The sequence below is a fragment of the Hyperolius riggenbachi genome, chromosome 1 (genome assembly GCF_040937935.1).
Source record: "Hyperolius riggenbachi isolate aHypRig1 chromosome 1, aHypRig1.pri, whole genome shotgun sequence".
NCBI lineage: Eukaryota > Metazoa > Chordata > Amphibia > Anura > Hyperoliidae > Hyperolius > Hyperolius riggenbachi.
In genome coordinates this window covers 213,189,068-213,211,430 of record NC_090646.1, presented here as the reverse complement: position 1 = coordinate 213,211,430, position 22,363 = coordinate 213,189,068, and the positions used below count along the sequence as shown (strand labels likewise).

Genomic DNA, 22,363 nt, shown 5'->3' with positions numbered 1-22,363 from the left:
GTGGGGTGCCGTTGTCCTGCCCCGGGCTCTCCTGCAGCAGGACAACTACACCATATGTGAAACCAGCATTAAAGCAATGCGCTATCATATCACCAAATATATCCAAACTGACAAAACTTGAAGAGGTGCTTGTGATATTTGTCTGCACCTGCAATTACCCTCATATCAGTCTCTGTGCAACCAGAGGAGAAGAGAAGGCTCTGGTCTTGGTCCTACCCCTTAAATTATAAAGTCCCAGGCCATTTGTTTAAAGTGTAACGCCAACTTTGTGTAAAAAAAAAACAAAAAAAAAAAGGTTTGTTTTTGTAATCTTATTACAGTTAGCTTTTTCGGTTCAGCCTGCAACGAGTTATGATTTTCAGCAGGTTTGGATTTATGTCACATGAGCCTATAGGCACAGATGTCTTGGCACCCTAGACTTCACCCTCCATGAGCCTACAAACCCTTGCCGAGCTGCACTGCAAGTGTGCTGTCTGCCCAGCTGTCACTTCTGCCTTACTTCCCTTGCCTGTCATAGGTAGCTATGGGTGCCCCTTAGTATTAGATAGCCAGAGGTACCCTCTTTATTAAGTTGCATAGGAAAGGAGGGAAAAAGGCACTCGAGGAGCAGTGTTAGCCACCTTTCTACTTTCTATCATCAGGCGCCTGTATGCACGTGCCTACAATGCCTTATGGTAAATCCGGCCCTGATTTTCAGCATTTAATGCTGAATTATGTTTCCTTGCAGTTGTGGCAACGGTTCGGCATTTGATTAACAGATCTGCTCTTTTCTTTCTTTCTTCTTTTTTTGCATTCTTCTTTATTTCTGCAGTGTGTGTTTTTTCTTATACAGTTAGGAATTACAATAGCTAGAATTATATCAATCAGGTTGCAAATGTCTGTTCAGTTACCTGTTAATGCATGGGAGATAAGCAAACAAAAGAGGTAAGCTACTTTAGGAATGTTCATTTACAATAATTATTAGCATCCTTCATACAATTTGCTTGCTTTTATTACAAAAAAAGAGTTACGCTTTAGGTTCGGTTGCAGTAGCTCTGATGCAGGATAAACATTTTGATGGTAGCCTATTCCTTTGTTTTAGGAATTACTATAGGGAAGACATTAGTTGTGTTCAGTGCAAATACATGATCCTTAGGGCTGGTTCAGACGGACGCTTGCAGAGCGTTTACAGCCAGCGTTCAGGGCTTGGTGTTAAACGCTCCCATTCAAGTGAATGGGAGCGTTTGTACCAAGCTTTCAAGCGCGTTTACACAAACGCGGCGTTTGGGTCCCGATTTTCCCTGGCGTTCAAGGAGCTCCTGGAAGCTACATGTAGCTTCCAGGGGAGGTTAACCGCGACGGCTAATGTCCCCCTAGGGGAAGAAAAAACGCGACCGCATCCAAACGCACACGAACGCTGCTGAACGCGACGCCAGCAAACGCAACGCCTCCAAACGTCCGTCTGAACCAGCCCTTAGGCCTAGTTTCCACTACAGTCTTCTGTTTTACATATTCTTATTTGGTTAGACCTGAACAGTTAACTGCCTCATTGGCATCTGAAGTTGCTAAATATCTTTTTTTTTACCTTCCATACATAAAGATGATTAAGCATCCTTTCATCATATCACGGTACTCTCCCCCACTGCAGCTCATCACAGTGGCCATTAGTCTCTATAAGAATGGCCACAGTACCCACAGTGCAACAGAAGAGCTTTGAACGATACGATGGTGATGCAGATTTTGCAGTGTGCTCAAGATACGAACGACCTGCATTAGAGTCAGTGGCACTGCAGCAATCTATTATAGATTGTAGCAGTGCGGCGCACATGCGCGGATCGTTAAAAATCCAGTGACCTGTCCACCAGGGAGCCAATTTTACCACTTAGGTGTAGTATGAGAGCTTACCTGTGCAATCTGTTCATAGTATTCAAAATTTTTTGGCTCTAAAATTACATGAAGGTGGTAAAATTGGCCAGTCATTGGCCAATCAAAATTGGATGTACTGTATGTACCAGGCTTTAGGCTATGGTAGGGTAAAATTGGCCAATCAGAATTAGATTTATGTAAACACCCTTAGATAGGGTTCCTGCTTATCAGTTTCGCATGTGTTTTCCTGGGCTCGTTCATATCTAATGCAACCTTTTGCATGTTGGAAGAAAGGACAGCGTGTTGCAACCCCTCAGACACAAACATTTGTACACATACGGTACTAACTGATGTGATGTCTGTAAAATGTATGCAGGAAAATGTATCCGTTTTTTCGGTGTGTGTAAGTGTGAGCCCTGCCTTACATTGAATCCTTACCTGTGCTCTTTTTCCAAATACAACCTGGCCTATTCTGCTGGCAGAGACCTTAGCATCCTAAATACATCCCAGATATGTCCCAAACGGGTTGCATCTGGGATACGTCTGAGTAAACTCTAGTGTACACAGACAATAATAAAAGTGTAACTGTCGGGCATAAAAACAAGTAATAAGGATGCTAACCAGGCAATCCAAAAGTTAAAATCACTATTACTTTTCTTGTTGATAAATGATCATTCCCCAGTTTTCCTGACTCTTATTTGGTGCACACAAAATTTGGTACACAAAAAGGAAGTTGCAGGGCATGCTGGGTTGTCCTTTATTTTCTTCTCTATTTCCCCTTAGATTTAACTATTGCAGTCTGATTGGCTGAAGCCTCTTTCCCTCCTGTTTTCCCCTCCCACACCTCTGTTGCGCTCTGATTTGCCAATATTTATCATGCTGAGACAATGCACTTTCTATTGTGAAGGACGGGCAAATGAGACAGAGGAGAGTAAGGGAGGAAATGACATCAGGATTGGCTTCAAAATAGCCACATTTACAATGGGAAATGCTAAGGATTTTCTTTTTTTTTACTGTAGAAAAATCACTCAAATCAAAATGTGGACAGTGCAATACATATGTTATGTAAGTAGAGCAAGTATTTATCTACTTATATATGTGGGGGGTTTTCGGAGATAGTATTGCTGACAGCTCCTTTTTAAGCTTTGCTACCAGTGGAGAACCTAAAGGCCCTTACCCACTACGCAATTTTCCTGACGATTTTTCCAACAGATGGTGGTTTTTTGAGCACGAACAAACGGGTGTGGGTACAGGTGTGCGATCACGCGGACTACATTTAGCGACCCATTGTGATAATGACTATCCGGGCGGATTGGATCTTTAAAATCCCTGACGACTCCGCCCAAAATGCCAACATCGCTTGACTTCCCGTTCGGGCCCAGATGATGCATATTGGAATGCTCATAGTCAGGAATGTCGCTTTTTTTTTCTTGTTACCTACTTTTAGGTGGCAAGAGTTTGCAGTCCTTGTCTGGGTCATATTAGAATGTAAAATTGATTAATGAAAGGTAAGGGGTTCATAGTTTGTTCACACTCACACTTATGCAAGAATTTATCTTTGAGAAAGCCAGGGTAGCCTAGATTCCACCCTACCCACTGAGAGCTCAATGCTGTTGCTCCTGGTTATGACCTGTAGAAGTGGTTTACAGACCTGCGAAATGCATCACATTTTTGTGGAGTTTACAATAAAGCTTTTGTCTTAACTAGACTATTTGAGTCTTCAGCAGGGAGGAAATTCCGCCATTACCTTGCTTTTTAAAGTGTTTTTAATGTATTTTATTCTTTTTTGGCGCCTCTGTTCTTCTAATGACTAGATTTATTTATGAGTTTTTACTTAAGCTGTGCACACATATGACTGTAGTCACAGTACAGGGTAGCCCCACGGTTAATGAACGAGATAGGGACTGTAGGTTAGTTCTTAACCTGAATCTGTTTGTTAGTCGGAACACTGTTCCATCTCTGTCCCCTGTGCCTCCTCTGTGCTCCCTCTGTGCCCCTTTTCCTTCCAGTGTCCCCCTCTCTGCCCCCTGTGCATCCACTGTGTCCCTCTATGCCACCTCTGTTTTTTCATGTCTTCTAGACATTTGCCTCTTGTAAGCTGGCCTTCACTCTCCCTGGGAAGGAAGTACTTGATCATCGTGCCTTGTCTTAAATATTGACTTTTTCATTGCTAAATAGCATTGCACGTGACACGTCCCACATTGTCTGTGACCTGATTCTAGAAACCAGAAGTCTTTTAACTTAGTGATGAAAGCGTACAGAAACCTGATCATACTACTGATCTTACTGCTGATACGTTGCTCTTTTGTGGATTATGTAAGAACCCTTTTAAATGCCTTTTGTTTATATAATACACATTTTCTGCTCTGAGGGAACATTCAGAAGAAAATGGGTTAACTGTAGCATCTGTTATTCTTTTAAATACTATTGATATGAAATAAAAAAAAGAGCTTGGCTGGCCTTTGTGAAGAATGTGCAAAGGAAATAATGTCAAGCGTTTCATGCCAGATTCCTTTCAGTTTGAAATATGGAAATCTTAGGCCCTGGCAGGAATGGCCTCGTACACCCGGGGCCTCGAAATGATTACATCAGGAAGCAAGGAAGAAAAAAATGTGTTTTTCAGCACGTTTGGCACCAATTTACCAAGCCACATTGTCCAAGAAATGTTTAAATTAGACAAATGCCTGAAAGCTATGGCGCTTGCACTCCAAATGAAAGCTAGCTTTGGAAAAGAAGCGTTGCTGTTGCGAAGCCAGGACTGTTTATTAGGAAACACATCCATTGTATTCGTGTTCAGAGTTTTATGAATAATTCCTACTTAATAATGTATGATAATGACTACGGTATATTTTGCATGCCTGTGATACAGCTGCAGGTCATATCTACTTATATGTAGTATGTGTTCAGTTCAAGGATTACTGTTTTAACTTTCACGGTGAGCCGGCAGTCTCAGGCAGGAAATGGCCTGGCAGACTGTGGGGAGTGTAAAGGCTAGGCCCCACTAGAAATCACAATAGAAATAGCCTGATGGCTTTTGTAGTGATTTTTGCAGCATTTTTCAGAGCGATTTCTGGCAATTTTTGAAGACCTTTTTTGATTAGTACTTGCATTTTTGTAAAAGATTGCAAATTGCAATTTCCATTAGTGCAAGGCTTTATCGGTACAGTAAGTAGTTTTGTGTAGTAAAAGTGCTGCAAAATCGCTTTGTAAAGTGAAATGATCCTATACTTTGTATTGAAGCACAGATGCTCTAAAAATGCTGCAGGTACTGCAATTGCGATTTTTGGAGATCTCAATGGCTACTGTGGGATGACCTCCATTGACTTTCATTAACCTTTGCAATCATTGGCTAATCTAAATCACTGCTGAAAGCACTTGTGGCTGGAAGGCTACATTGTTAATCTTGGGCAGGGCTGAATGCACCATTCAATAGCTTTTGTCAGGCAGAAGAGACCTACCTTTAATAAGATATTATGTAAAGTACACATCACAGACTCATGTGTTAAGGTCCGTACACACGCCAGACTGCAGGAAACGACGGGTCCGACGTCACCTCCCGCTGGGCGGGCATTTCAGCGACAGTCCGGCGTGTATACAGTCTGTCTGCAGACTGATACGGCTGTTTCTGAGCGATCCGCCCGGCGGATCGCTCAGAAACAGCCGTATCAGTCTGCCGACAGACTGTACACACGCCGGACTGTCTGAAAACACGCCCAGCAGGAGGTGACGACGGACCCGTCGTTTCCTGCAGTCCGGCGTGTGTATGGACCTTTATGCTCATATGCAACCTCAACCTCTTGAGACCAGAGGTTTATACCCCCCTAGTGACTGGGCCATTTTTTACAATTCAGCTCTTCACAGCTTTAAAGTGACTCCGAGCTCAGAGTAAAAATAAAATTTGAACTTACCCGGGGCTTTCTCCATCCCAGCCCTGGTCGGGACGTCCCACGCCGGCCTCCTGGCTCTTCTCCGATTAAACCGCGCATGCGCCGTGCTGTCACGCCGGCCGCCATCATGACGCGCGGCGGCCGGCGTGTGACGTCATTCGTGACGTATACGGAAGGAGAAGGCCCGACACTAGCCAGTGTCGCCCGGGGGACCGGCCTGTACGCGCTATGCGGACAGCTGCCGGGAGAAGAGCCAGGAGGCCAGCGTGGGACGTCCCGACCAGGGCTGGGTGAAAAAGCCTCGGGTAAGTTCAAATTTTATTTTTACTCTGAGCTCGGAGTCCCTTTAATGGTTTATTGCTCGGTCATACAGCTTAACACCCAAATGAATTTTACCTCCTTTTCTTCCCACTATTAGAGCTTTCTTTTGGTGGTCTCTGATTGCTGCTGCAATCTTTATATTAGTTTTTTTTAATTAATAAAAAAATGATCTTTTTTTTAAACTATATTTCTTTTATTCCCCCCTCCCCCTCTGCTGTGTATACATATAAGCAGTCTGCAGTAAGATGTTAGCTGACTACTTTAGAGAGTGAAGATGCAGGTTGTTTAAATAATAAAAAAATGACCATGATTTACAAAGCAACATGTTTTTCATGTATGTGTGCTGTTGTAATTTTTAGGGCCCGTTTCCACTCTCGCGGAAACGCAGAGTTTCCCCGCAGGCAAATCGCGTGGGGAAACTCTGACATAGGGGATAATGGCGCCGCCGGCCGAATCGCTTGCAGTAGCGATTCGGCCGGAACCCCCTACAGAATTTACGCCGGAGGCTGCGATTCCCATATCCGTGCATGGCACAGCTCATGGGATTCGCCTGCGATCCCGCCCACCCGCTCAGTGCCGGCGTGCATCTACGAGACACACGCCGCACTAGTGGAAACAAGCCCTTAAAGGTTTAAAAGTGAATAATTAATAATAATGAATAAATAATTTCCATCTTTATGCAAATGTAAGAAATGCGTGTGGTCATGCTGGTATTTTCCTTTCCATAGTATTTGAGTCACACAGCTGGAGCACGCACTGCAGACAGTGAAGGTTGCCTTGAGTCACAACGCCTGATCTGCATACCGGTTCTATACTAAGTGACTCAGAGAGTGCTAGAGGCAGAGGAGGTGTATGCCAGCCAATCAAGTGACATATTTAAATGAAAGAAAAGATAGCAGCCTCAATATACCTCTGACTTCAGGTTCCCATTTACTGCCTCACTTTGCCTCCATTTCCTATTGCTTAGCAGGGGCGTAGGGATCGCCATAGCTGCTGCTAAGAGGGGCCCAGTGGCAATGGCTGTCGCTCATGCGATGGACTGTATTGCACCGCATATGCGATGGACTGTATTGCACCGCTAATGTGTAGGACCGTAGTTGCACCACTCACGTGATGGACTGTATTGCACTGCTCAATGTAAGGGACTGTATTGCACTGCTCACGTAAAGGACTGTATTGCACTGCTCATATGATGGACTGTATTGCACTGCCCATGTGATAGACTGTATTGTTCATGTGACGAACTGTATTGCGCTGCGCATGTGATGGACTGTTTTTGCACTGCCACAGTTTGAACTGTCTTTGCACTGCACACGTGATGGTCTGTATTGCACTGCACACGTGATGGTCTGTATTGCACTGCCCTCGTCTCCCATGTTGCCTTCAGCGACATCACTGCACTATGCCCTTGGTGGCGGTGAGGCAGCACTTACATCCACGCCTCCAGCATCACTCCTTCCCCCTTGCACCTCCTTCACCAGGTCGCAGCTCCTCAAATGGGAAAATGCAGACCTGCCCCCAGTGGGCAGGCTCCTGTATGAGTCTGTCTGGAACCATGTCCAGGAAATCACTGCCTCTGCGCGTGGGCCCAGCAACGGCCAGCAGAGAAGAGGATGTCGGGCTGGCGCCGGGGTGAGACTGCAGAGTAAAGGTCTGCGTCAGCCATCCCCGCAATCCTTCTAGCAAACGTCCGTTCCCTCCCCAACAAGCTGGACGAACTGCAGCTCCTCATTGATAAGTGAGAACTTGGCAACAACACACCCGTTTTTTGCTTCACAGAAATGTGGCTTCACAACGACATCCCCGATAGCGTCCTTCACCTCCCAGGATTTAGCCTCATCCGAGCAGACCGCGACAGCACCCTCTCTGGGAAAAGGAAAGGTGGAGGTATCTGTTTTTACATCAGCCCCACCTGGTGCTCCAACACCTCCATACTTGCCAAAGTATGCTCCCCGGAACTTGAGCTTCTCCTCATAAACTGCAGACCACAATACTCGCCCAGGGAGTTATCTTCCTATGTCCTTGTTGGCGCATACATTCCTCCGGATGCTGATGTCAATACTGCCCTGCGCATTCTCAGCGACACAGTCACGCAGTGGGAGACGTCCCTCCCAAACTCTCTGTTCATTATAATGGTGGATTTCAATAGGGCCAAGCTCCACCAAGAGTTACCACACTTCCATCAGCACATTACCTGCCCCACCAGGAACACTAACACCCTTGATCACTGCTACACGGTCCTGAGAGTTGCATATAAGGCCATTCCGTGGGCAGCACTAGGCTCATCTGATCACTGCCTCATCCACCTGACACCAACCTACAAGAGGCGCCTGGAAACTGCAAAACCAGTCCTGAAGTCCACCAAAGTATGATCAAGTGAGGCTAAGCTACAACTTCAAGCCTGCTTCGACTGCACAGACTGGGAGGCCCTGGAATCACCAAACCTAGATGAGTGGGCGGACAACGTATCATCATATATTAGCTTCTCTGAGGACCAGTGTATACCAACAAAAACTTTTAAACTTTATCTAAACGACAAACCATGGTTCACCAAAAAACTACGACATCTACGATATTGACAGGAAGTTGCACACAGGGGTGGTAACCAGGAAGACTACAGAAGGGCAAAAAACAACCTGAACTGAGAGGTGCCAAAAAGAGCTATGCGGAAAAGCTGAAACAGAAACTCTCCTCAAACGACTCCCGAGCTGTATGGAAGGGACGCAGGGTTGCCACCAACTATAAGCCCCCCCCCCCCCCCCCAACATGCAAATCCCAGCACTGAGCTTGTTGAGAACCTCAGCGACTTCTACTGCAGATTCGAGAACCAAACAGCAGGTGCAAGGCTACCGGAGCCACCTGCTCCTCCCTCCACCTCACCTGCTTCATGCCCAAACTCACCCTCTCTGACTGCGAGCGAGGGCGACATCCTGAGGCACCTGTCAAGGCTAAATGCTAGGAAAGCCTCAGGCCCAGACGGTGTGTCACCAACATGCCTGAATACCGGTGCACAACAGCTAGCTCCTATTCTCTCCGCCATCTTTACCAGATCCCCCCAGGAAGGCAAAGTTCCTGCTTGCTTCAAGAGGTCGACCATCATCCCTGTACCTAAGAAGCATTGAGTCATCGACCTCAACAACTTCAGACCTGTGGCTCTCACATCCATCATTATGAAAACTTTTGAGAGCATGATCATGCCCCTTCTAAAAGTCTCAACATAGCCCCTGCTAGACCCACACCAGTTTGCATACAGAGCGAACAGGTCCACCGACGACGCCATCAACATCTGCCTGGAGTCAGTCTACGAGCACCTGGACAGAGCAAACTCATACGCCAGGATCCTCCTCCTTGACTTTAGCTCGACGTTTAACACCATCAGCCCTAAAATTCTTCAGGAGAACCTTGCTGCGCTCAATGTCCACCCCTCCCTGCGCCTGTGGATCAGCAACTTCCTCACAATCAGATCCCAGGTCGTCAAGCTGGGTACCATCCTCTCTCAGCCAAGGACCATCAACACAGGGGCCCCACAAGGCTGCGTCCTGTCACCGATCCTGTTCTCCCTGTATACAAACAACTGCGAATCCACTGAAAGCTCCGTCAAAGTCATCAAATTTGCGGACGACACCTCCATTGTGGGACTCCTCACCAACAACGATGAGGAGGCTTACCGTCACCAGGCCGAAAGTATCTGCAACTGGTGTAGGGTGAATGGGCTGGTTCTCAACACCGCAAAAACTGTTGAGCTGATCATAGACTTTAGAAAGCGCGCCCCCACCCCCAATCCATATAGAAGGCACGGAGGTCGCACGACTCCCCTGCTCTCGTCTCCTGGGCACAACCATCTCCAACGACCTGAGGTGGAAGGCCAACACCACCTCCATCCAGAGGAAAGCCCAGCAGAGACTATTCTTCCTCCGCCAACTGAGGAAGTTCTTTATGGACCTGAAACTTCTGACAAGCTTCTACTCAGCCACAATTGAATCTGTCCTGTGCTCTTCTATACTGGTCTGGTAAGCTGGCTCCTCTGCCAGTGACAGACACAAGCTACAGAGGGTCATCAGATCAGCGGAAAGCATCATTGGAAAACCTCTTTCCCCTCTAGACCTCCTCTACAACACCAGACTGTGCTCCAGAGCTTTGCGGATCGCTAACGATCCCTCGCACCCAGGCTCTCGCTTCTTCAGTCGGCTCTGTTCGGGTCAGAGGTATCGGTCCATCTATACCAGAACCTCAAGGCACAGGAACAGTTTCTTCCCCTCAGCAGTCAAATCACTGAACTCTCTAGACTCGCTCCCATCCCCCTCCACCACCGCACCGTCCTCCCATCAGCCTGTTCTTCCTCAACTAGCCAGAACCGTTCTTCCTCAACTAGCCAGAACCGTCCATTAAGCATGTCTGCATGGCAGATCTCCTTATTTACTGTGTACAAGGTTCTTCTCTGTTGTGTATCACCACTGTACTACATTGTTTGATGTATGCCTTCTGTTATCTCTGTTGCCTGTCTTTTCCTGTACCTGCTTTGTGCCAAGCCCAATTCCGGGCACGACCAAGTCGTGCTTGGCGATAAATAAATGATTCTGATTCTGTCATCGGTAATAGGGTCTGTGGCCGATGTCCTGCTTTGGAGAGCTACATAAGTAGAGTGGAGGAGAGAAGTTAAGTCCCCTTACTTCTGACTACCTAATATTGGGGGCCTTCTGGCTACATACATTTGGGGCTATCCATACTCTACGCTACCCAATACTAGGTGCCCCTCTGAATACCCATACTGAATTGTTTTGGGGCACCCCAGCCAAAATGTTACTATAAGGCTCCATGGTTTCTAGCTACGTCCCTGTTGCTTAGCATTCTTTCTTTAATCTTGGCTAGTAGCTACAAAGCATTGAACCTTGAGCTACCAGTAATAGGTGCTTTAATCCATTAATTTATTGTTTAAGGCTGAGCAGAACATGACAGTCCATTTGTGCATTCACATAATGTTATGCCTGTGGTCACTATAAGGTTGTTCTACAGGTAAGCTCTGCCACTTCGGGTACAAAGTTCACCTGTTGCTGTAGCGTTGTCTATTTATGTGGAGAAAAGGATCTGCATGCGACAAATAGTCACAAACTGTGTTCACACTTGTTGCACAAATGTCTAACGCTCTTATCCATAAGAGTAAGCTAAAAGACTCTCTCCACATTTCTTTCTACATTCTTATCCGGCATCGCAGTAAGCCCAAAAGCTCTGTTTTCCATAAACTCAAATCCAGCATTGCTTGTCTTAAGTTTCTGGCACAGCCCGGACATATCTAAACAGCGGATGTCAGGCTGTTCATGCGTCACAGATTCCTAACATTTTGCTTGCTTGCGTTCATGTCATATTTTGTGTTTGTGAAATGTATGGGAATGGAAGGATGACATAATTTGTGTATCCGGGCAACAGCTGCACACTCATTTATTATAGGACAGAACATTTTGTAAGAGTGGTCATTGACCCATTCATGTCTTCTGTGTCTGAACTCCACTGATTTCATGTCATTGAGTTCAGAAATTGTAATCTAGAGCTCAATGAACTGCTCGCAGGATAGCACACTTAGTTCAGTTAATGGTCTTTTCAAAGTTAAAGGTAACCTGAAGTGAGCGGAATATGGAGGCTGACATCTTCATTCTCTACTAAACAATGTCAGTTGCCGGACTGCTGTTCAGCTGCTAATACATTTCTGTGTAGAGGGGATAGCTTATGAAAGCCAAACATATGTTTGTGAAGATTGTTGCTATTTAAAAAAAGGGGGAAATATCAATGAGTAGGGACCATTTTATACACAAATGGTTCCATTTACAGCTTTGTGGTGATCCTTTGTGCTGTACAACATGTTGCAGAATCATTATAAGGGCCATTTCTGGGACTTCCTTCAGTGACACTATGGCCTCGATTCATCAACACTTAGCAAATTTGTTAACAACAGTTTGGTAAAATACCGAATTTGTTAACTTCATTTCAGGATTCATCAAAGTTATCTACAGCTGTTAGCGAACATTCGGTAATGATTCGGTAACGATTCGCTAAAACGGAATAAAGTGCAATTCATGAAAAAGAAAGTGGGCGTGGTTTAGCGTTACATTTAGGATTAGTTATCTCCTTCACTGCTCTGTCGTTATTCCTGTCAGATCATTGCTGACAGAGAAGATGGAGCCATTTGAAGTGGTTATGTATCAGCTGAGAGTGATTCAAAGGCGCAGAAGGGCAAGAATAAGGTCTGCAACCATATAAATTTGTAAGAGAATAGATTTATTTGCTATAACACGACATCTGCATTTCTCTTGAATCATCTTGTAAGAGAACACAGGCAGTGCCAGGGTTAACTAATTTGCTAGCTGCACTATAATTTTTTAGAAAAGGCTCCTATCAAATTGTGGGATTGTCCCAACCACTTTCAGAATCCTGGTCCAAGTGTTAAACCCTATTCAGAATGTTGCTACGTAGTGCTCAAAGGACTGCCTTTTACCCACAATTCCATGGGAATCTTATGGCCTTGTGTTAAATTACTGCTGTAAAATGGAAATATCGACACGTTACCGAATGTTTACCAAATTGTTATCGAATTCACACCGAATGCCGAAAAACCTTGATGAATACAACTAGAAATCGCTAAACTTCAAATTCGGTAATTTAACAAACTGGAAAAAGTTATCTCAAAGACAATGATGAATCGAGGCCTATGTGTTGGCAGTCCATGCTATGTTCTATATTTAAGATACTTTTGTACACAACATCAGCTCTACCCTACAAAACATTTAAAAGTAATATGAGTTAACTAAAGGTCTTCTCTCTCTGTCATTGGAGGCCAGTGCTTGGCAGCAAAGCATTTCCAGTCTCAATCAACACCATTGAGGGTAGGGAACTCACACCTAAATACCTCTGACTTTGTGCACAGCTTGAATGTACTGATTGATGAGGAATTAAACTTCAGGTATCAAATCTCAGCTGTTGTGAAATATTCCTATTTTTACCTAAGGAACATTGCAAAAATTAAACACCTCAAACCTCTGGAGGCTCTTCCAACCCAAGGTGACATCTTCACCTCATCACAACTTGACTACTGCAATGCTCTCTTTTCAGGCGTACGAGAGAGAACGGCGCCGGAGACTTGGGCGCAGGACACAGCCAGTATATGGCTGATCCTGCTGCCGCACAAGTCCGGGCCGTGTTAATTACTATTCCCCCTCCAAGCCGACATGGATAGTGGGGGAATGAAATAATTCGGCTTCCAGCAATCGCTGGAATCCGAATTATTGTTTTAAAAGAAACTTCAGGTCCGTCCTCTGACGGCGCTGAAGTTACTCCCTGTGCCTGCGATAGCCGTAGTTCCTATTACGGCCTATGGTGGCGCCGGCTGCGCCCAAGTCTCCTGCGCTGCTGCGCCCAAGTCTCCAGTGCTGGATTTACCGTGTTCGCTTTTCAGGCCTTCCAAGTAAAGACCTTCTCCACCTGCAGTTAGTACAGAATGTAGCCATAAGGCTGTTAAAAAACCTCACCATTGCCACATAACCAAATCCTTTGCTCACTCCACTTGCTACCCTTAAAAATCAAGATTCCACTTTAAAATTGGCTTACTAACATTCAAATATCTGCACAATTTACTTCTGGATACCTGAAGAATTTGTTATAGATGCATCACACCTCCCATAACATCAGATCAGCAGTATCTAATAACATGGTCATCCCATACCATGATCATCCACAATGCAACTTAGGCAGATGCCTGGGGCCTAGTGGGTGTCAAGGGGCCTAGCTGCTACCTTTTCTGACCCCTCTTTTACCTTAGCTTACCAGGAAAACTATAATGGGGAGCCAAAGCTAATACTCTTCATACCCGGAGTCCACCTCAAAACCTTTGGAGACAGAGCCTTCAGTCATGTTGCCCCTATTCTTTAAAACTCCTTGCCACACCCAGTCAAGTTTTCTCCATCCCTGGAGGCATTTAAATCCAAACTAAAAAGCTCCCTGTGTAGTCTGGCATTTATTAACTTGTAACTTTTATTCTAGATAACTCCACAAATGTTCTTGTTATACATTAGTGCACTTGCAGCACTCTCATAGAATAGGGCTAGACATACAATAGACAGGAATAGTGGATAGTGCTCTCATGTTGCAGCGCTGAGTTAATTGGTTTCCCCTTAAAAAGTAGCCATAGGCTACAATGGATTATGGTAGGGATGAGGCTGTGAGCCCCTCTGATGGACAGTTACTGACAAGACTATATACTTTGTAAAGTGCTGCGGAAGAATCAGCGCTATCTACAAAATAATAATAGATGAAGTCAATAGCATCAACTCATACTATTATCACATTGATCATCTGTTCTCATATAATACTCCATAGCACCCCTCCCTGCTTCCTCACACACACATGTTCGACCAATTTTGAATCGATATTTACAGCATAGTATCCATTGCAAATTTTATAGTTTCATTAGATTTTTGTTAAATTTGATGTGTATATTGAGTGTGATGTCTAATCTATTAAAATATTGTGATTTATTCTTGCCTTTATGGCAAGGCAGTTGAAGCGGCCTGCTCACTTGGCTGATGGAAGTAATAATACTTCCAGTATTTTTATAGGGCTTTTCTCCTTTTGGACTCAAAGTGCTTGCGAGGCAGCCACTACAGGGCACTCAGTAGGCATTAGCAGTGTTAGGGAATCTTACCCAGGAACTCCTTATTGACTAGGTGCTTATTACACTGTCCAGCCACGGGACCATCATATTAGCACAAAGCCAGTAAAAAGGGCAAATTACAGTATTTAGATTGGTGGATGTGCTGACAGAGAGTTCCACCAATGATTTTACTGTAATCTAGTTTTGAATTAAAGTGCTGTCAAGCAGCCAGTGGATAAGCTGGTTAGGCCTGCTGAGTGTTCTACAGGCGCTTCCCCCTCCCATCACCACCCATCTCTTGATATCAAGTCTTAAAGCTACAGACTAATTAAATATTTTAAAAAAAAAACTGACACAATTTGCTAACTGAAAAAAGATTTCATAGTTTCTATTTAATAAAAGAAAGCTTCCCATGCCGCATAAATAGAACAATTAATATATAAAAAAAAATCTCATTTGCTTTACATGGATCCTTAAACAAGAAATATGCAGGGTGCAGAGTTTATCTTCAATGTGAAAGTTCAGGCTGTCATGCTTCAGATATTCCTAACTTGCAAAAGTTAATCAGCAATCTGATTTGTGGCTGTCTGCTGAGAGATGCCCTGCTATAGCTTCCACCAGCGTCATTCCAAGGCTGCTAAGAGCTGCTCGGCATTCCATGCTTCAGTGGAAAGAGACAGGATTACTAACCTCAGCTTCCTGCCCTTCCATCTACACTGGATCACAGTGTCACAAACATCCTGTGCAAACCTTGATTCTCTTGGTTTATGACTGATGAAAACCTTTTGGATATCAACCAGCAAACTTTCCAGACCTCCTGTCAAAAATTGTGAAGAACAAAAGGGAACGCTGGAACAAACTCAAAGGATGTGCATTTCCCTATGTTCCTTTTCCCCCTAACTTTAAAGCGGGATTGTCACCACAAAAATCAAATTTCAACAGCAACTGGTCTGAGTATATTAAGTGATAAGATGCTAATCCTGCATTCAAAGCTTTCAAAACTTTTTCTGCTGTTATGATTTGGAGTTATCACATACTTTAGTAGCACTGGTCCTTTAGTAGTCAGTTGCATGCTGGGGGTTCTTTTTATCTATAATATAATCCTCCTCTTCCCTTTATTCCCTGCCTAGCTGCTTATCTGAAACATGATCCCCTGCGCACATGTATTTACAAGCAAGGCTGAGGTGACTCAGCGATTAGAGGAGAAAAGAAAAAGAAAAAAGTAAAGGGCAGAAATGACATCAGGATTTAGCCTAAACTGTGGGCAAAAGACATGGTTCCCACCATGAACAGAATTCTCTTAATTTACTATATAACATTTACTGAAATCAAAACGTGGACAGCACAATACATGTGTTATGTAAGTAGATCAAGTATTTATCTACTTATATATGTGTTTTTTTCCCTGGCAAAGTATGGCTAATCCTACTGCTTTAAAGAATGGGCTTTAGCACACTTACCTTTTTTGTGTAAAAAAACTGTTCTTTGCTAATTTGCAGCAAGCTATGTCCTGGTCGTCCCAAATCTACATTCATTCGAAATGCTCACCGTCACTGCCTTGTACTTAATCTGTTGCACTCAAATAGTGGTTTATCCAGTGCATTTGATGCTCAGCCAATAGTAACTGGAGGATGATTTGAATGGAGCTTAGGTGCTAAGCTTCCTTGTATAAAAACTCTCAGGCCCCTTGCACATTTGCATGCTGTGTCACACCGTGGTACACTTCCCTGACGCAAGGGCAATACAAGTCTGTGTAGACTTGCACAGTTCACGCAATGTGATGTGGTGCACCGGAAGTAGCAGAATTGCCACAATGCAGACCCAAAGTCTGCAGTGCATTACTGCATGATCCGTGCCTCCTGCACAGAATATGCAGTAATGCAAGTCAAAGGGCGTCACAGGCAGTGTGCATGATGGGAGCATGGTGTGACTTGCATGCGCATTCAGATGGGAATCCTAGTGACGTACTCCCTGCCCAGCGGGGAGTACGTCACAAGCTGGCGGCAGGCCTATGCATATGACCCTGTCGCCGCACTGTGACATGCCTCTGGGTCCTATTAGGATTTGAACATTCTGCCTCAGGTTCTCTTTAAGAAGTAGAATCTACGTCCAAAAAAGGCAACTAGTTAAAGGACCACTACGGAGAGAAATTGTAAAATGCATACATCTAAGATACATTTGTCCCAAAGTGAAATGCACTATAAATTACTTTTTTTCCTATGTCATTGCGACATAAGTAAGAAATTAACATCTGACAGTGAGTCTGACAATCTGTGAGGTTTTGGACTAGTCCATCTCATCATGGGGATTATCTGTTTTTCCTTTATTTTTGAAAGCACTTAGTGAATGGAAGTCCAGCTGCCAAAATAATGTGCAGTGAGCAGGGAGGCTGGCCAGCATTTTTGCATAGATCCTATCCATGTTGGTGCTTTTGTAAAGAATAAAGGAAATACTGAGAATCCTCCATAGATGGACTAGTCCAAAACTATCACCTCTATCAGATTTTTACTACCTACTGTAAGTGACAACGACGTATGAAAAAGTTAATGTATACTGAATTGCAATCTGGGAGAAATGGACATCTTGAATGTATGTTCAGAACAGTAACCGCACTACACTACACTAACATGCAAACATACGTACATACAGTAAATAACAGAATTCAGTAATGGTTACTATCTTTCACATTCAAATCCCTACACAATTTGGGCCCTGGATACTGCACCACACACAACCTCAGATCAGCAGGATCCATAAACTTGGTCACTCTGAGTGCACCTCGAAACCTTTGGAGCCAGAGCATTCTGTCATGCTGCCCCTACCCTTTGGAATTTCCTACCACACTTGGTAAAGACAGCCCCATCCCTGGAGCAAATCACGATCCAGACTGAAAAGCCACCTTTTTAGCCTGGCATTGCAGACTTGTAGAATTATTCTACTGTACCACAATTTACCAATCAACCAATTACTGGTCTGAGCCATGCTTATGTGCTTTAAGTCCTATGAGAGTCCTATAGGAGAAAAGTGCTTTACAAATTTAATTTGTTGTTGTTGTTTCACAAACATAATAGCTTCATTTTTTTAAACATTGTAGCTGCCTCAAGAGTAGAAAATTATTTAAATAAGTGATTTGATAATTAAAGGACTAATAGTTAGAAACAAACAAACAACCAAAAACTGTATTTTGAAAATGGAAAATTGCATTAAAATAATAAAAATAAAATTTCTTCATAGATATATTGTAATATCTGCCAGTTAAGTTACTTTTGCTTAAAATCTAAAGTTCTCAAAAACTAGATTTTTGGGAGAACATTTGGGTATGTTTCGTGCCACTGCAGAAGCTTTTGCCTCCACTAGATGATAGACATAGACCTGAGTCTGGCTGATATCATTATTATTTATTGGATTTATATAGAGCCAACATATTATGCAGCGCTGTACGATAAATAGGATTACAGACAATGATCACAGGGGTGACAGCACAATACAGGGATTAGACAATAGATACAACTAAATACAGGTAATAAGCAATAAAATACTCAACACAATGCAGATAGTAATACAATCCCAGATCATGCACTGGAGTGGTAGTGGTATAAGTACAAGTTCCATAAATCTGGGTAAAGTGCACACAGTCAAGTATGATACACAAGGGGAGAGGGCTCTGCCAAAGGCTTACAATCTAGAGGGAGGGGTTGGTGACACGAAAGGAGGGGTGCATCAAGAAGTTCTTGGCAGAGAGGGTTAGGCGCAGTGTTGAGTTGATATAGGCCTTCTTGCAGAAGTATATATAACATGGGTTGTAGCTAACTGTTCAACCTAGGAAAGACATTGAGTACAATGTAAGACACAGTGTAAGCCAAAACCAAGAGTGGTTATAAATGTAATGTATTGATTTTTTTAAGTTTTCTTCCATAGCTCCAGTTCTGGGAATGTAGCTGACCGAGTCTTAGCTCAACTTTTGACTGAAATGGATGGAATAGAACAGCTAAAAGATGTGGTGATATTGGCAGCTACAAATCGCCCCGACTTGATAGACAAGGTAAAGCTTTCTTTATATACTTAAATATTGAAGAGTTTCTGGAACATCATCTCACATACACACAACAATAAAGTTAGTGGATACCTTAAAATATTTTTGAATATCCTGATGACATCATTATATCTTCACTTTATAATTCTAGCAGCATGTAATTTACAAGAGATATAGGGACAATATCCACTTATTGTGGTTGTCATTGCGATCGCCATAATGCTCTAGAAGTGTCGGGAATTGTGGTGGGATTCTAGTCTCAAGAATAGCTATGACCAGCTTTTTCTACATAAATTCTTCACAGGTAGGATTCCAATCTGTATGAAGGTAAAAACTTTGTGAGTTGGCATAAAAATGTACTATTTGGTTATAGGTAATGTAGCTCCAAGTGATGCTCATCTAATAATGCTTTTGTTTGTGTATAGCCCTTAACAGTTATAGCAGCTGCTAACTAGAATGGAAAAGAAAATGTAATAGCGTTCAGATTCAAACTGGTTTGTATTGCGGTGATATCATCTCTGGTACTAGCTTTTTATATTTTTTTTCTACGTACCAATCTAGGAGCTCCAGAACTCAAAGAGCATGCAGCAAGAAATCTTAGCTTTACATGAAGTCCGAGCTCACCATCAGGGCAACCATCAGGGGGTGACAACTGACACTGCAGTGAGGGGCCCAAAGTGCTGGAAGGGTCGCATGTGCTGGCTGCGGGCCTGTGACTCACTAACCAGCACACTGCGTTCCAGCACTGAGAGAAAAGTGACATCAGTGCTTGAACGTGGGGAGCAGATGAGTGAGCCCGCTACAGTGGACTTTCTATACTGGGGCACCACCTATATGTGGCTACAGGCTACCTATACTGGGCCACCACCTATACCTGGCTACCTATACTGGGGCTGGAACCACCTATACCTAGCTACATATACTGGGGCACCACCTATACCTGGCTACCTATACTGGGGCACCACCTATACTTGGCAACTTATACTGGGGCGCCTACAGCTTGCTACTTTTACTGGGGGCACCTGCACCTGGCTAACCTATACTGGTGCACCACCCATACCAGGCTACCGGCTACCTATACCGGGGCACCACCTATAGTTGAATACCTATACTGGGGCACCTGTATCTTTCTGGAATATACTGGGGCACCAGCCATACCAGGCCACCTATACTGGGGCACCACCTATAGCTGGCTACTTATACTGGGAGAACCTATACCTGGCTACCTATACTGGGGGCACCTATACCTGTCTAGGGCAGGGGGACGAGCTGAGACAGAAGTGGACAAGAGGTAACACAGGGGGATAAAAGAGGCACAGGGGGAACAGAGGCGGACAAAAGAGGCACAGGGAGAACAGAGGGGGACAAAATACAATGGATAAAGGATAAGAACGGACCTTCAAGTCCCAATCTCATTTGTTAACCAGGGACTACCTGTATTTTGCAAGTATTTGGCTCCACCCACAACATACCATGGTCACGCCCACTTGTTGCCGCATCACGCTGTGCATGCCGCTTTCTTCAGTGTCGGAGCCATGCACATTTTTCGCCTCAGCCCACTTCGCGCACACGGACATGGGTGGGGTGGCTAGTGGGCAGGCACAGCAACCAGTGCGTGGGCCCAGGCCTGATGATGTGTGAGGGGCCCCAAAATTTCTGATGGCGGCCCTGCTCACCATAATCTACTTACTTGTTATTATTTGCTACTAGCACTAGCTACCTGTGCTTTGCAGCATTGTATTTACACAAATGAAAGTAGAATCCTTTTTCAGGCAGCAGATTTATATTTCCCTTTGACATGTGATTTAAAGGACACCTGAAGTGAGAGGGATGTAGAGGCTGCCGTGTTTGTTTTTTTTTAAAGAGACACTGAAGCTAAAAAAAGAAAAAAGTATGATATGATGTGCAGTACAGCTAAGAAATAAAACATTAGCAGCAGAGACACAAGTCTAATATTGTTTACAGTACAGGAAGAGTTAAGAAACTCCAGTTATCTATGCAAAAAAGCTATTGAGCTCCAAGACTTTCAGGCCTCTTTCACAGTGGGACGTTGCATTCGATGCGACGTTAAAGTGAACCTCCGGACTAAAAATCGACTCAGCAGCACTGAAAAGGCCTGGTGTTTCTTTAACAGTTTCACAGCATCAGAACTTTGTTTCTCTTATCCAAGCCTCATTTTTAGCTGCACAGAAGAAAACTGCCCGGGCTTTTTTCCCCTGATGCTGTGCAAAGCATGATGGGATTTCTGATGTTGTTGGTCTCGTTCTGCTGTTTTGGTGCAATTTTTTTACATTTTGAATTTGACATTTGAAGTCTAGCGTGTGCTGCTCGGAGGGGTTATCAGGACACAGGACAGTTGGAACTGTCTCCTGCTCCTTGTCACCTCCTTTCAACCAAAAAGATGGCAGCCCCCATGAATCATAAACATTTGCCTGTTCCTTTAAAACAGGGTGGGTAAAAAATTATATTACCTATCTAATCTAATTAACATAACTAATGTAACTTAATGACAGTATATTTGTTTAGGCTGAAGTTCCCCTTTAAGGTCGCATAATGTGCCCCTAATGCAACGCTTTAAAAAGACTATAACTTGGACGTTATAGTACATTCTTCAGCCCCGCGTTTGGTGCGCTGTTTTCGTTGCACAGTGATGGAACAAATATGGCGCATGCGTTACATAAAAAAACAACATTACTGAGCAGGTGCAACACACACACAACGCAGCAGATTTATTGCTAAACGCACAGCATGCTGCACATTATAAATATTGCTACACGTTAGACACAACGCAACGTGTGCACTGTGAATGTTGCACAGACTTAATATTGCTGTGCGTTAGTCCATGTTAAAACATTATCTAACGTGCGACTTCAACGTTGCACTGTGAAAGAGGCCTCAAAGTCGCAGAGAGTTCTGTCTTCTGAAGCTTGTTATCTCAACTGTCAGTCATTGTATTGTTTTTTTCTGCACAAGACAGGTCAATATTTCACTGGGCTGCTCTGTAAAATCATTTAGAATGCTGAGTAATGTGTGAACTGCAAATATTAAAGAATGATGCAATGTTATAAAAAAAACTATATAACTGAAATTAAAAATATGAGAATATTTTCTTTGCTACTTATGTTCTAATAATTATCCGTACTACACAACCAATTCATTATATCATACATTTTTTTTTGCTTCAGTGTCTCGCCGATTGGCGTGAATGCAGCGGCACCCCCAGGACCGCTCCACGGCGATTGGCGTGAACGGCTTTCAATAGGGCTAGCAGGAGATCGTGTGCGCCGATGCTCGCGCATCTCCGTTTGGTAGGCTCCACTCCGCCTTCAGTCTCCCAGCGCCGCTCAGAGACTGTTAGACGGCTATAAACATTGTACAGCACTGCGATCTAGAGCAGTGCTGTACTGGGACACAGGAGAGCGATCGGCTCTCATAGGTTGGAGCTTATGACATCTGATCGCCATGATTGGCTGGCTGGGAGGTGGGAGGGATTTAAGAAACAATAATAATACATTTATATTAAAATGTATTTAAAAAAACAACAAATATTTATAAAAAAAAAAATAAACACTGGGGGAGCGATCAGACCCCACCAACAGAAAGTTCTGTTGGTGGGGAGAAAAAGGGGGGGGGGGAATC

General features: G+C 43.9%; 1 protein-coding gene across 3 annotated transcripts in view; it reads left to right on the top strand.

Annotated features, from left to right (window-relative positions):
• The window catches only part of AFG2A (AFG2 AAA ATPase homolog A), a 583,775-nt gene that overhangs the window by 178,819 nt on the left and 382,593 nt on the right, over positions 1-22,363 (top strand). For all 3 annotated transcript variants that reach the window (XM_068280086.1, XM_068280104.1, XM_068280096.1), the window contains exon 14: positions 18,610-18,733. In XM_068280086.1, coding sequence (XP_068136187.1) covers positions 18,610-18,733 — 124 coding nt within the window. The remainder of the gene's footprint in view (positions 1-18,609; positions 18,734-22,363) is intronic.